The sequence below is a fragment of the Scomber scombrus genome, chromosome 22 (genome assembly GCF_963691925.1).
Source record: "Scomber scombrus chromosome 22, fScoSco1.1, whole genome shotgun sequence".
Lineage (NCBI taxonomy): Eukaryota > Metazoa > Chordata > Actinopteri > Scombriformes > Scombridae > Scomber > Scomber scombrus.
This window is the reverse complement of record NC_084991.1, coordinates 13203319-13220050: the sequence shown is the minus strand read 5'-3', so window position 1 is coordinate 13220050 and position 16732 is coordinate 13203319. Positions and strand designations below refer to the sequence as shown.

Sequence of the window (16732 nt, the reverse complement as noted above, 5' to 3'; positions counted from 1 at the left end):
TACTGAAGTCCATAATATGATATGCAATTGAGCCATCTTTTGTATCAAACCTTTAAAAAAACCAAATACAATTTCCCCAAAAAACGATTTATTCCTTTTTTATTTCTAAATATTTCCCCCGGAAGTTAGACTAACTGTTAATGATACTTGACAGCACTGTTCTCCTTGACAAATTTGTTTTCCTAGGATGGCGAAGTCATAACTCGCCCTCCTCTGCCTCTGATTGGTTACACTCGTTGCCTTCTTGGATCGGATTGGTCAGGCTGCGACAATAAGCCAATCAGAGGCAGAGTTAGGCGGGTAGTGACTTTGCCATCCTAGGAAAATAAAAAAAAATAGTGTTTTTCTTGAGATAAACATGGATGTGAGTCAGATACTCGATCGCCTTGTTTTGGTTTTGCATCATGAGGTGTAATACCAGGCTTTTTAAACACTGAAAAAAAACTTTAGGAAAGTAAAATCAGCTGTTTGGGGTCTTTAAAAAACGCCCAACGTGGAAGAAAGTGCAACCTTTTGTCTTTTTTAAGCCTTATCAAAATGGACATGTACGGATACAGCGGGGTTATCTTGGTGAAAAGGTTTTTGGATAATGGTGTTTTTGAAGTGACCAACATGTCAGACATTAACAAAGCCAATCCTCACGGCTGTGATAACGGAGCTTTGACTGACAGGTTTGGCGTCTTGATCCAAGGTCTGCTGGCCATCATCGCCTTCAGCACGCTCATGTGTGAGTATCTGAATCCATCACGTCTCTAAATCCATCCATCTTTAATATAATCACCTTATTGGGTTTAATGTGGTAAAGGAAACTGGGATCTTAAATGGAGGAAACCGCTTTAAAGGGCTTGGTTTGTCCACGTGGCGTTTTGTTGATGTTTGTGTCTCATTGGTTTTACACCAAAGTGCATTGAAATATCTGCTAATTGAATGTATTATTGCTTGTAGGAGAAAATGCATACTGATTATAACCCTTTTTAAAGCATTAAATGACTATTTGGGACTCTCCATAAACTTCGGCGCATATTATGTGCTATAAAAAAGCCTAATTTTGGTCAATTTTAGCCTTTTCTTTGATTATGATCCCCATACATACAGGGCTGGGCGATATGTCGATATTATATTGATATCGTGACATGAGACTAAATATTGTCATAGATTATGGATGTTGCATAAGTGCTGTTCTATTATTTACATTCATCCACTTAGTCTTTATATCCACATTACTGGGTGTGTAAATATTTTGTGAAAGCATCGTTAGTCATCCCTACAATATTGATATTGAGGTATTTAGTCAAAAATGTTGTGATATTTGATTTTGTCCATATTACCCAGCCATAGTTTCCTACCTATATTCCTGCTTGTCAGAAAAAAATACATATTGAACACAATTTAAACATTACATGAGTATGTAGGACTCTCCATTAACTTGGGTGCATATTACACTATGTTCTATAAAAATCACTTATTTTGACAGCAAGATCATGATATGGCATAAGTGTTGTTTTTTCAGGGTTTTAAAGGCTGCATTACATTAAAGTGACGTAATTTCCTGATCTTCCCAGACTGATATCTGTTCTATTATTTATATTTACCCACTTAGTCATTATATCCACATTACTGATGAGTATTAAAAAAAATCTGGCTGTGCAAATGTTTTGTGAAAGAATCATTAGTCAACCCAACAGGTCAAAAATATTGTTTAATATATTCTTGTTTGTTGGGAAAATACATAATAGAACACAACTTAAAACATTAAACAAGCATTGAAGACTCTTCAGTAACTTCAGTGCATATTAAATGCAGTAAAAATCACTTATTTTAACTAAACATTAGCCTTTTCTTTGATTGTGATCCCAAGACATACACAAAACTAGACTAGACTGCTTTAAGCAATTGCAATCAATATGAACCAATTTTAAGCACAGATTTGAATGAATGCTGTTGGTGGCATATTAATACACCAAATTTCCCATTAACATCCAATTTCTCCATAAATAATCAGGACATATGATACCACACCAGTATGTGAGCCCGAGAGCACATCAACATCATACATTGTTAGAGTTTCACCACAGTATGTCCATATAGTGTAATTTGGGGCTTTGAGTTCAGGGTTTCATTGTTGTTGTCAATAACAACCAGAAAACCTACTAACAGTATATTTACAACAGTATATAATCTGTATAATATATAATACTTTATTATTATGGTAATGTTCAAATATTTTATGAAATATATGTTGAACATGTGACATCCTCTGTGAATTTGATAACTTATAATGCAGAAAACACAAAACATAACAACTCGTACTTTATTTAAAGAAACTTGAACTTCTCAGATTGCCTGTCTGATTTATTTAAATTATAACCAGTATTTCTCAAAGCAAGACAGTTGTAATTGTAATATAATTTCAGGACTTCATGTACTTCCAGTGTTTTTTAAGACAGCAAAAAAGATGCTCCCTGGCAGTCACAGTGAGGATTTTCATAACTGGAACAATGCCTATTGATTGCTAAATAACTTGTGATTCTGGCAGCTGACTTGGAGAATGTCGGGCATCTCACCAGATTTGGCCCTGCAGGCAAAGTTTAATACTTTCTGCAGTGCTTGCAGCTGAAAGGTGGGTCAAGCAGGAACACTGAAAACTTTAAACCTAGAAACTTTAAGCCATTTAGAAACTTTGTATGGTTTGTTTTTTAAAAGCTTGAGCAACACAAATTCAACCTCATATGTCCAATAATTCCTTTATGACTTCTGGAGTAAATTGAAGCTATAGTTATAGTTATTTTCCACTCAATCTAATTTAATATTCCATGTTAACATTGACTTTACCTAAAAGCCAGGTGTCTTGGCTCTCAGTAGATTAAATATTATGCTTATTACTGCAAATATATGCAAAGTGGAAGCTTACATCTGCCCTTTTCTCTGATTCAGAGCCTGTAAAAGTGCTTATTTTGTCAATTTACCTTTTTAATGCGAGGTAAATTCGGGAGGAAATTACATAAATACAAATGCATGTACATACTTCATTGTATCCATGAGTGTGTTGGCATATGATATAATAATCAGTGAATAATTTTAAAAGGTCACTGCAGTCAAAATGATTTCATCTGCTAATCAAGCCGCCGGGTTCAGTGCATCTGAAGCCTCAGAGCAGGGAAGCGTTGCAGAATTAGGCCAGCCCTTCAGGGTGAGTGAGATCAATGAGCTGTAACCTCCACTCTGTTATTTAGTAGTAGAGAAATCAATACCCGTCCTCCTCTACCCCCCCCCCCCATCCTTGTTCTCAGTGTGCTTGCAAGTGTCATTCCTGGTCAAAAAGCATATGTGTCTGTTAATATTTACACTGCATTAGAGCCCAGCAGCTACGATCACAGTGGCAGTTTGCCAGGTCACATCCGAGCCTGCGCCATGCATCCCCTTCTGCCTGATCTGTGTTTAGACTTCTCTTCCTCAAAGCTATTTTTGGGAGTTTCCTCCATTGACTCGTCATCATGTCTGCACTCATGTAAGCCAGATAGAGGCTGGAAAAATCGAAAATGCAAAGATTTACATTTAAAAACAGTCCAACTTGAGTATTTTTTTAACAGAAAAAGGCTGAACGAACTTTGAGAGCAAATGTTGAGAAACTATCTCTGACGTCCGATTTGTGCAATACTTGTTTTTCCAGATTACCTCCAGGGAATTTTAACATGCTTCAGATATAATAATTAGCCCTCACAATGTGTTAAGTTTTGTAAAATCTACATATGTAAGCAATCTGATACTTCCAGTAGCTTGAAAAGTTTTGCAGGGGAAAAAAATGAATGTATGAATACTAAAAAAAAAGAAGGATAAAAGCCTCCTCATGTAGTTGTTGACCTATTGCATCATTTCAAGTATCTCAGCTTTAATTAAAACTTTATTTTCAACACTCAATGTATTTATAAATGAAGTTCGTGGGGGGGAAAAAAAGAATGAAAAGAGTTTACTGATGTCTGCCAGGAAGCCTCGATCCTGTTTTTACATGCAGAGTCACATTCCCTGACCTTGTGAGATGGTGAGATAGAGGAACAGTGGGCGTCTGTTTCACCCCGAGCAGCCCGGCGAGGAGGAATGAAGTGTTGTGGCGGCGCAAAAACAAGAACGACACGTCTGCGTTTCATCTCTCCTCGCTGCCCATCTGAGCTGCAGGGCCTGCAGAGAGGAGAGGAGAGGAGAGGAGAGGAGAGGAGAGGAGAGGAGAGGAGAAGAGGGGAGAGGTGAGAGGAGAGAGAAGGAAGGGAGGGGAGAAGAGAGGAAAGAGAGGTGAGGAGAGGTGAGGAAGAGGAGAGATGAGACGAGGAGAGATGAGACGAGGAGAGGAGAGACGAGGAGAGGAGAGACAAGGAGAGGAGAGGCGAGGAGAGACAAGGCTCACGGCGGAGGTCATGCGAACTGCAAAGAAACTGTGTTTACGTGTTTTGGTATTTTGCAGGATAAACACAAAAGTCTACTTATTGATTAATTGGTGGATTTTTTGTTTTGTTTATTTATTTGCAGTGAAGAGGTTTCGAGAGCCTGTAGGGGTCAGACGACCGTGGAGGATCTGGTCAGAAAGTTTTCTACTTTACTTCTCTTCTTGTTGTCTCTTTCTACACTTTACACACTTTCACAGATGAATAAAGTCCATGAAAAGAAAAATGATATTACAGCTGCAAGAATTAGACGAATTAAGTGGCAACTATTTTGATTAGTTAATTAAAAATGAAAATGTCTGGTTCAAGCTTCTCAAATATGAATATTTTCTTGTGTCTTTAGTGTTCTGTGACAGTAATGTGAATATCTTTAGGTTGTGGACTGTTGTTTGAGGACAAAACAAGACATTTTAGATTGTATATTATTAGTAGGCTTTTGGAGCCACTGGTTAATAATAATAACTGTATTTGTAAAGCAGCTTTCATACAAGCAATGCAGCTCAAAGTGCTTTACAACAAAAGGAATTATATGCACCAAGTGATATAAAGACATAAAAAGAACATAAAAACATGTAAGAAAAAGACTATCTAATATAAGATGGAAAATAAAACACAATCTATTCATCAAATGTACAAAAAGCTTCAGATGTCCATACATAAACATAATTAATTAGTAAATTAGTTTCAATTATTGGTCTGTTGTCAAGTTTTTAGCTCTTCTCTTGATACAGATACAAACATTTATAGTCATAAAATGAAAATATAATATGGAAAACAAAACCCACTTGATAAGATTCATAGAAACAATCTTTGACATTTTTCGCCATTTTCTGATATTTTATAGACGAAGACGGCCTATCGTTTAATGAATAATCAGACAATTAATGGATAATATATTCATCAAATCTACAAAGTCTTCATATTTCCATAAAGAAGCATAATTATTTATCAAATTAGTTTCAAATATTGGTCTCTACTTGATACAGACAAAATAATGCAGCAGAATAGAATAAAGAAGTCAAGTGTGTTTCTTTTTTCCAGGTTTTTCGACACGTCCAAACAGGCCATCGGTGCTCTTTTCATCCACTTTGCCAATGTCTTCCTGTCCACTCTCACCGAAGAGGATCCATGCTCCCTGTGAGTTACAGTGTTTAGGTTATTTAAGTTATAATAAAACAAGATTCAAGGATCTGTCACTCATAACAAAATTTTTCTGTTTTGCCCAAAAGATATCTGATGAACTTCCTGCTGGACGCCATGTTGGGGATGCTGGTCATCTGGCTTGCTGTCAAGTTGGTGTCCAAGCTGGTGGAGTACAAAGAATGGACGCTGCTCACATTTGGAGAATATGGTGAGTTAAAAAAGGGGAGGAAAAAAAAGCTCTTTTCCCTTTTTGAAATCACTGTAAGATGCAGTTACAGCTTCATCCAGAAGAGGGCGCTGTAGGCTCGCTGGAGGCAGACAGGGAGGTGCGCCAGCATCTCCAGCTGCAGCTGAATCTGGAAAACATTTCCCAGTGGCTTTACAGAGGGATTAACTCCTCGCCAATTATTACACTCACTAACTCACTCTGCACTTCTTTTTTTTTTCTTTTCTCTCCTTTCGCGTTCTTCGTCTGTAATGGAAATTTTCACTGAAGCGACATTACAAGGCTGAGCTGTAGATGACTTCTCTCTGAGGGTCAGCGTCAGGTTTATAATTTGATTTGCCGGCTTTGTTTGTTTGCCTACAAACAAATAAAGCCGGCGGAGAGTGTAACAGAAATACTAAACACTTATTGTATTAATAGTTTGTCTGTTTGGTTGACGATCTCCTTCCTCTTCCTGTCCTAATGACAGACTTGTCCTCCTTTGTGTCTGCTGTGATCAGACACCTGCAACAAACCTTCTGGAAAGCCTCAGACCAGCAGAGGAAAGACTATAAATACAGAGTGTCCGACACAAGCAGAGGAACAGTGTCTGACATTTTGCAAAAGTTGCTGTAAAAAAGGAGCTAATTTCAAAATAATGGTAAAACCTGCAGAGTTAAAATCAAATTATATCATCGTTTCATGCAACATTTGAATTATTATTATTATTATTTTTTTTACATATAGAAGGTATATAATATAAGAAAAGTCTTAAAAATCTGAAATTATGGTTTCTTTTTTGCTCAATGACCAAAAAATGGAAACACTGCGTTGTACATATATAAAGATAAATAGATTAAACGTTTAAAAATAGTAAAAAAAAAATGAATCTAATATTTAACGAACACTTAAATACAGAGTATGTCCAAGCTCTAAATATTTGTTATCATCATCTATTTGTATGACATGACCATTTCATTGATGTTTTCGGCCTCTTCTCGTCCCCTCCAGGTGACCCTCCTCAGGCGGCAGCGTGGCTGGGTCAGTGTGGCATTTACCTGCTCATCATGGTGCTGGAGAAAGGTGTGATCAGCCTGGTGCTGCTCGTCCCCGGATGGTCCAAAGTAAGAAAATAGTCACAAAATTGTAGCGCATTCATGTTCTTCCTTGTAGATTTGTCATAGTTTGATGAGGCAAACATTTTGGAGGAAATAGTTAATGGTTCAATGGTGTTTTTTTGTGTCCATGTGGTTTAGTCAAATTAAAGGGGTTAAAAAGTGAAAGTAAACATATGAATAACCTGCACACATTTTTTTTTGGTGGACTCGGCATCAAATTTCTGCTTTTAATCCATTTTGAGAGAATATATTAGAGGATTATGGTAAAAATGTCTAAGTGGTGTAACCATAAAAACTTTGTACCTAATAATTCAACTTGCTTAAAAACACTAAATTCTCAATTAAACACCATATCAACTAGTTTGGCATGATCTTACATTATAACTTTTTATATTAAATAAAGGTAATGGAATACAATTGTTCTAAATATTACATTTAATCTGGAGAATCATGTCAATCAGGAAACATTTACAGTAATTATTAGTATAAGTCCACTTAAATACACTGTAGGTGGATAAAATATTTAATATTTATCATTTTTTTGTGGTTACACCATTTGATATTTTCAGGAGCATTCAGTCTTACTTTTGGTTAAAAAATTATGCAAATCTCATTTCAAATGAGATAAAACCAACAGAAATACAAAATGTACATTTGACTTGACTTACTATAATAATGTTTGTCAATATTGTGCAAGTAACCATATCTAAATTTAAAGTTTTCAGTCATTTTATTCTTAAAACAACATTTTTTTTAATCCAAAAGTGATCTTGGCGAGGTCAACCAGAATATATGAAAATAACAGCAGATTTCAACTCAATTTCCCAGACAACATCAAGAGTCCTGAGAGAGAATAAACAACTGGACAACAAGCATTAGAAGAAAAATGACTATCTTTGTGTTCTCTAATGAAAACATAGAGGCAATGTTTATGTATTTGAGGGCCAGTTTGTTTCCATGACATTCATTCATTCATCAATTAGCCCTTCTCATAGTGACAAATGACCCTCTAAGAAATAAAAAGGCGGTTTATTTGTTGATGTCTGGATACATTAGAGCTTTATGTTTGTTTTTTTGTGAAGCTCTCTGTGCTGTTTAGAGACTCTGCTTCCTTTATTTATGTGCTCTATAACAAAAGAAAAGGCTCAGTAAACATAAGCACCTGTGTTTGTTTCTCTCTGCTTACTTTTTCATTCATATTTTTGTTCAGTCACGTCCCATTCTGTAAGGATTTAATACTATTACACTCAGGGTGTTGGTGTCATGCTATTATTTAAGAGATGTGTAAAAAAAAAAAAGCGACTATTTGATGCTCAATATTTGAAATTTAATTTTTTTTTTAAGACATCAATCTTATAATTATTTTCATTATTGAATCATTAATTGCCAGTAAATTATAAAAAGAAATGTCTAAAACTCAAAGATAATCAGTTTGCTGTCATCTATGACAAAGAAAAGCCTCAAATTCTGACATTTGAGAAGCTGATACCAAAAAATTTAAATTTTTTTCAGACTGAGGTTGATTTTTCTGAGGTTTTGCGCTGTGAATAAAAGCATCAACCAATCACAAAGCCTCATCTGCACAGACAGCTGTTCATTTCAAAGACCCATGTTGGGTGTTGAGATGAGACTCAAATAGCCTGCATGTGTTTTGAACTTATTAAAAGTATCTACAATATATCGATTCATGTGTCATGTATCACCATATGAAAAAATTGTGTGCTAGACATCTGGAGTTGGAAAGCAGGTGCTGGACCAAATAACAACATTTGTGAACGCAAGAATAAAGTCTGCACACTGCAAAATGAATATGATATCAGACAGTACTTGAGTCTGAAGAAGAGCAGTAAGGTTGAAACGTCCTATTAAATGTATCTGCATTGGGAGCTGCAGTGTGCTGACTTTCTTCTTGCTTTCATGGATCACCATATGCATCATTATCATGTACTTATAAATACAACCACTGTCATTTTCTTCCCATGGAGCTGACATAAGAACTATTTTGGTTCAGTAAATTGCTGCTGTCAGTCAAGCTGGTGAAGTTGAAGTTTATCCGGCCGCTCTTCCCCTCAGCTTAACGCAGGTCAGAGCTCATCATCATCATCATCATCTTGTCCTCCTTCTCCTCCTCTTCAACAAAAGAAGAGCAGAGCATTATGTTTTTTATTCAATCCATGCCGCCCCATGTTGAGCATGTCCGTCCACAGGAGCAGCTGTCTGTCATCTTCAGCTGCTGCAGAGCTGAGAGGACGAACTTCATCTTCACCAGACTGACTGACAGCAAAATGAGCTGTTGCAAGTTTGCATCACTGCTGGTGTGAATAGTTTTGATACGAAATAGATGCAGACGAGTATTTTGCATTTTCATGTTTATTTGTCATGTCCTGAATGTTTAAAAGCCTTAATACAACTATTCTCTTGTTGATATACTTATATTCACTATATTTTTCTCCCCTAAAGTCCACAAATTCGTTGCTTTCCCAGGATTTTTATCAATGCTCATACACTCAGAATCTCATGCTTAAAGTGCAGAATAAAAGCAGTTGTGATAACAGTACCATGCATGCTTGTATAGTTAATATTTGGGCCTGATGTCAGCATGTTAAACTTCTCTCTTCTGCTCCAGTTGCAGGAAGTGTTGCTGAGCTACATCGCTAACCCTCAGCTGGAGCTGGTGATAGTCATGCTCATTGTCCCATTCATAGTCAACGTAAGTGTCACTTTTATAATGAAGTTGTTAAATCTTAATTTAAAAAAAAAAAAAAAAAAAGTAGTAAAAGCAGCAGAAGTAACCCCTGTCTTTCTCTCTGGCGCCTCCTGTAGTCCATCATGTTCTGGGTGATCGACAGCTTGATGATGAGGAAGTACAAGACGATGAAGAGCCTGGATGATTCTTGTGACAGCTCTGTGAAGAAGGCCGACTCACCGCCCTGGGCCACCGATGAAGAGTCACGGGTGAGAATATAAGTGGCGTTAATACTAGATGAGTTCAGCAACAAAACGGACAAAAATTGAGCTCTGGTTAACAACAGCTGGTTATTGTTTATACTGACTGGTTCCATCAAATCAGCAGCTGCTTCAATCTGGAAATAATATCCGTTTAAATTTATTAAATCTGTAATTGGGATAAAACGATACAAAAAGAGCATCATGTTATAACTCTGGGCCAAAACAACACATGCAGTGAAAGACTGACAGAAGAACTTCAAGCTCTAGTAAACTTCAAATAAATTACTAAATTTAAGATTTTTAAGATTCAAATGTATCAACTACAGTAATAAAGGAAGCATTTCTGTTCTATTTTACAGGTTTTCCTTCAATTAACTTTAGTTTTAGAATAAATAAATGTAGATTAGGTGTTTACATGTTCACAAATGTCACTTCAATTCAATTCTAAACTTTATAAAGTCTCTTAGCATCTGTTACAACCTGAGCTGCTGTGTATTATATAAACAGAGCCTTATGGCAGTCATATAAGAACATATAAAGGACATTAAAAGAACAGCTTAGATAATTATTGAATGATTTGTATGCTCAAAACTGTAAAAAACAAGTCAAATCCTCACTTGTCAGACCGCTTCAGATTGACCCGTCTGCTTTGTACGTGATTCATCGGCCTGTAAAAGGATTATTTTTGATATTATGAAAGACTTTGCTATTTTTATTTTAAAAAAGAAGGAAAAAATAAAAGGCTAGTTCCCATGACACATCCATGCAGTGTTACCCAAACTGATATAAACAAGAATGTGACAGTTTAATGTTGTTGCTTTAATGTGTGTGAAACTGGGGGCTGATGGTTGATGGTATCTACGCCGTCACGCTGTGTGTCAACTGCACCTGTTGTTTTGGGGGATGAGAACACAGACACCACCAACATACCATGCAGATCTCCTCCGTCTGCATTCCATCTAATGGGGAACAAACCCAGATGAGTTCACTCCAAGAAACACTGAGTCAGACTGTCCTCCTCCTTTATTTGGACATCAGCTTTGCTCAGTTGCTTGTTTTAACACATGTTAGGCGTTGCAGAAAAAGTTAGTTCATGTTATCAAACGAGGGTTAGTTCAAGCAAAACAAAAAAGATTAAATACATATTCATGTACAGAGTTTTGGTTTTATTTCTATACAGTTAAAGTATATACCAAAAGCTCAGCAATTAAAATCAAAACCACAAGAGGTTATTAAAGACCAAGAACAGACCCTTGGTGAAATGGTGCCATGCCATTGGTTCAACGTCCCATTATTCCAAAACCCCAATAGTTTGAAAAACTTCCCATTGGACCGAAATCCCATTAGTCCGATGTCCTGTTATCCCGAAAACAAAAGCCCACCTCCGAGGGCCCGCTGCTCTCAAAATACACACTCTCCTTGGAGGTTTTGCCTGTAATTTATATATTAATTTAAAAAAAAAATTGACATCCAAATGCAAAAATACAGTTTACAAAATGCTTGCTTTTTAGTGCATGTATTGCATACTAACCTTAACCATAAATAATAATAATAACCAAAACAATAATAACCTCAGATTTTGAATTTTGAATATGGATGTGCCATTTTCAGGATTTTAACGAGGACATTTTAGACATAAGGGCTGATTTTCACTACATAATTATCACAGCCAAACAAACTCACGATAACGATATCATCGCAATATGTTTAGAAAATTTGAAAACCAAAATGCTATCAGTCAAATCATCTTTAACTTTCTTTATTGTGTGTTATGTCTCTTTTTTTGGCAAGTGAATTATGCTCAAAACACACTCTTTAACCATGACTGTACAGAAGAGTACAAAAAGGACAATTACACTTAATGGATAATGAAAAGTCAACCAGATGACCTCTTAAACAAAAGATCCACAAGGTGTGTGTGACTAAGACACTAAGTGAGAACGGAAAGACACAGAAATGATTTTAAGGTGTCGGATTATTTACGCAATAACATAAACCACATGTACATGATATCAATCTTTCATCTTTTAAGTATCACAGTTATCGTCAGTACCGGCAAATCACCTCTATTAGACACACATTATTATTCCAAGCACAGTATTTATATGTCTTTATACATGTCTGAAGGGGATCTTTAATAAAGTTTGAATGGGCATTACATCACAATGTCAACACTTTTAAAGAATTGACAAACTTTTCTATTTCTCCGCCAATTTTGCATGATTTGCTTTCTGTGTCATGTCAAAAGTCGTCACGCAGTAAGAATTGGGTCATTAATGAGCTCATGAGCACCACTTAAAGTCATGCATTTTTTGATTTTCTATCCTATAATGTTGGATATCTACGTTAAAGATGGTCAAAGTTACAAAATTTGAAGTGAACGTGTGTGAAAACGCTGCCTGAAAGACAAAAACTGGAGCTTCAACCTGCTCTAAACACTTCATTTGTAAAGTTAGACGTCAAATTGTTTGCATGTTTTTTGTTATTTTGTGAACTAAATGATCAATCAAGGAAAGATTTGAAGACTGATTGATGATGAAAATAGTCATTAGTTGCATCCTTGGGTAAGCGACCTTGGGTATCGTGAAAGGCGCTATATAAATTGAAGTTATTATTATTATTATTATTATTATTATTATTATTATCCTTTGATGAGGTTTTGAGTCTCATAGAGAAATCAACCAATAGGATGAATCGGCTACTGTGTGGTTTTGGTTTGAGTGCTGGTTTATCTCGACAAATCAAACTGTAAGGGGACCGTTGTTGTGTTGAGGGAATCACTTCAACACCCGCCTCGTCCTCCTCCACACAACACAGCAGCCCATGTCGTTTCTTTTCATTTCTCCTCTCAGGAAAGATTGAACTCACAGACTTCAGAATGAGTGACTATTTGGGTGCGTGACGCTCGTGTGCAGTTGGATAAGAGTGTTTATCCCTCCTCCTCTCTCCCCCGCCTCCTCTTTTCTTTCCCCTGATCATCTGCCAGGCAGTCATAAATCAACCCTTCTTCCCGGGAATAAAAGTGACATTTAGGAGTTATTTCCACGAGCTGATGCTATGGAAAGCAAAGCAAAGTGGAGTGGAGGAGGGCAACAGATAGAGGGGCATTGACTTGGATGAGGTCGCAGTGGGGGCGGTGGTCAAAAGATAGTCACAATGATGTTGTTGTGTTTGGTGCTGATGGCTCTGACATGCAGGTTGTGGTGGAAATGATCCGATTCTTGTATGACATGACTATCATCCGATATCTACAGGGCTGAAAATGTAAAAGAAATCTCTCCAGTCCAGATAATGTGGTTTATATCCGGAGCTGATCATTTACTGTCAGTACACATGAAGAACAAACTGTGTCCATTCTGCAGCATTAAATGTAAAAACCTGAAAGTTTGCATTGAATTGTGGCTCAGATCCTTAGTCTTGTGTGCTCACTCATTGGTTAAATATTGACAGATTTAAATCATAGCTAGATTTTTAGAATATGTTAATGTCAATATCAAAATAGGAAAACCAGATTGCTTCATCATCACAGATGTTTTTAGAAATGCACTAAAAGTTGGATGTCACCTCAGAGTTTTATGTTGAATATATTTCATATACAGGGAAGAATTTTGAAATCGGCCCTGATATTTATAACAAATGTTCATGTTTTTATCAAGTATCTGATTCATACATCTTCCACTCCTGTCACCATGTGGATCAGTGTTGGTCTTTATATCAGCTTCCCCAGCTTTACTCTTAACAGCGAGCAGCATATGGAAGTTTGTAATGTTGTAAATTTACTTGAGGAATTCTGCTCCTTTGGGATTTGAATTCCTGCTGTTGCTGGAGAATCTCTTCAAAGCAGTGATTAAATGTGGGAACTGGGACGTTTTCCAGCTTTACATCATAGATGCAGCATTCAAACATGCAACAACTTACGTGTTGTGTGTGCATTGTGTCATGTATTCATCCAAGTCATCTTCTATCTTCTCTCAGGTCTTGCTGACTGTCGAGACGGACACCGAGGAGGCTTCAGAAGGGGAAGAGGAGCCTGGTGATGCTGGACCAGTCCCTTATGTGCAGTATTCAGGGGGACCAGTGAGACCTAGCTGGGTGGTGGTGTAAACCCAGGTGATGTGACCTCCTACTTGTCCATCCACTACCATCACACACACACATACACAAACACATACACACTCAAAACACTCTTTAAGAGCCTAAATACACTATGAGCAAACACACAACAAACACCTTGCGTCCTTATCTCCTCAGATTTAAAGGTCTAAATATCAGCTCTCTTGCAAAGTGAAGGTATAAATATACAACCTGTGAATGTGAACACACTACAACCGCAGCTGCCTTCCTCTGCACTGAAGGTGTGAATAGTTACAACCTGAGCTTTAATCTTTTGATAGGACAACAGCGTATGCATGTAAATCATAATCATCTTCAAGCTCTATATCCTCTCACCTTGCTGCCTCTGTTTGCTGCAAGGTAACATCACGGCAGCCCAGACTGAACATGTGTGAAAAGAGATTATTAGGGAGCGCAGCTTTTGCACTTCAAAGTGTAAAGGTGGTGCTGACAAAATACTGGAATAAATCTGTCTCTCCTTCATACTAGGGGATTTTTGGGGATGATTTCATCTATAAACGGAGTCATTTATGGTGTATCGTATTCCAAAGAGGAGTAAAAGTATATATATAATTGCTCAAATATAATCACTTGAAATCCACCTTTTTAATTAAGGTGTAATTACAGTCATTCCTGCACGCTCTCCCTCTGGCTGCTTGCTTTTAAGTTTGCAGGATGGTTAATGGTCTTATGATTTAAAAAAAAAAAAACATTCACATGTATGTTTTTTGTTGTTGTTTTTTTTGGCTGCTGCTGCATGTTGTAAGGCCAGCAGTCACAATGGACCAAAAATGTTGATAATGTCATTGGTTATATGGAAAAGTTTCAGGCTGCTTTTAACGAGATGATATGTCTGTTGTTTCATGGTTCATGTCATGGTTGGAAAGGACCAGGTTACACTATGTTTCTGCAATGATTTTGAGTTTTAGTTGTATATGATGGACTATCAAGTGACACTAATCGACTGTATATAAAGAGGAACGTCATGACACCACTCCAAAAGTGAAGCCAGAACGTTTCAATCGCCCCCTGGTGGCTGGCTGCAGTATAGGTAATAAGTCTTATAATAACATTTTTCCCAAACATGGTTTCTGTCGTTTTAGGTTCTTATCACGTTGATGTTCGTCCAAGTGTTAATTTTATTGGATAAGTTTGTTTTTAGTTAGTTATTTAGCAATATAAAAGGTGGATGTGACGTCATGATTCAAACCTCTGTGGGCCATCATACTGCCGCCTAACGCCTAACAGACTCTGGCTCCAAATGACGTCACACAAGCAAGATGGCAGCTCCCGGAAAGGAGATATTTTGACTTCACTTTAACATGAAGTTCAGGAAGTGGAGACGTGTCTTCCATATTTATATACAGTCAATGAGTCCACTGTTGGAGAGGAAAATAATATATTGTTAGAATAAAAACTAAAAACTCCTAAATTTGTGAAAAGTTGTATTACAGGTTAAAAACAAATTTTATAGGAAAAAAGCCATGAAATCATGAGAAAAGTCACAATATTTCAAGCACAAGATTTTGAAAAATAAACTCATAATTTTACGACACAAATTTCATGATGTTTTACTCCAAAATAAGGCAAAATTTTTCTGAAATAACACAATAGTCTAGTGTTGGTGTCCTGTGTTGCTTCAGAAATAATTTTGATGTTTTGAGAAATACTGATTTGCATTGTCGTTAAGAGAAGCTCGATCCTGCTCTCCTGTGTGAGAAAGGTATCAATCTTTCCATCTAACTATCAGCGAGAAAGCAAATAAGCATATTTCTCAAAATAGTAAATATAAATAGTTAAATCGACTTTTTGGAATAAGAACTCACATTTTGCTTACAATTTTTTTTCTCAAAATGCTGTTTCGATTGAACATTTTTTTATGTCTTTAAAAAAGTATTTTAAACTTAATTACAATTTTTTCTCTTAAAATATTCCAACATTTTCTCAAAATATTCCAACTTTACCCTAATTTTTTTTCTCTAAGAGTGACCTCAGTTCTCTGTGGTAGTATTGCTCTCAATGGGATGATAGCTGAGTATTCAACTTTTTCAAGTTACGGCACATTTCTTGTATTTATTCTGTAAATATTTTATATGTATTTTGACTTTATATATTGTGGTCAAATCTGTGGTAAGAACATTGGAATCAGACAATCGCTGCCAAACTACAGGTGGTAAATAAGCTTTGAGTTAGTATGAAGTGAAGTAGGTGATTTATGTACGTTTCTTATTATCATTTCTTTTGTATCTGCAATTTATCATAAAAAGCCACTTCTGTTCACCTGTTTACATATGTCAAACAATACAGGTTGACATGTCCATAATGTTTTATTTTATATTAAAGTGTATCTTGTGTGTTTTTGTTTTTTTTATAAACCAAATTATGAACATGTGGATCAAAAGACACAACGCGAGTGTCAATAACTGGCTGTAATTTGCCACGGTGCTTCTTACCGAATGTATCTCTTTAATCTGTACTATGAATAAAGATGATTGACACATGAACTGTTGTGTGGTGGTGAATTCCTGCGGCGACCGGGGCAAGGCAGCACGATGACAGACAAACCTGAGCAGTACCTGGCCGGAGCACACCTGTGTGGGCGGGGCGAGCAGCCCTGTGACCTCCAGCTGATGACAGGGAGGACTATAGAGCTGTGTGTGTGCGTGTGTGTGTATTTGTGTGTGATGTATGTTAGGTGTGTATCTAGTCATTGGCGATGAGACAAGGAGTTAGTTACTGGGTTCGTCTCCGCGGTAACCAGGTGTGAT

At 36.7% G+C, this 16732-nt stretch overlaps 1 protein-coding gene across 2 annotated transcripts; it reads left to right on the top strand.

Annotated features, from left to right (window-relative positions):
* The first annotated feature begins 363 nt into the window (after nt 1-363).
* On the top strand, nt 364-16468 carry tmem110l (transmembrane protein 110, like). Of its 2 annotated transcripts, XM_062443313.1 has the most exons (8): nt 364-727; nt 4522-4570; nt 5478-5573; nt 5666-5787; nt 6796-6908; nt 9529-9612; nt 9726-9857; nt 13827-16468. In XM_062443313.1, the coding sequence occupies exons 1-8, from the start codon at nt 538-540 to the stop codon at nt 13953-13955; spliced, it is 915 nt and encodes a 304-aa protein (XP_062299297.1). In that variant the 5' UTR covers nt 364-537; the 3' UTR covers nt 13956-16468. The 2 variants fall into 2 exon arrangements, with proteins under 2 accessions (XP_062299297.1, XP_062299296.1); XM_062443312.1 differs by lacking the exon at nt 364-727 and having other exon boundaries at nt 2983-4570.
* Nucleotides 16469-16732: the final 264 nt, after the last annotated feature.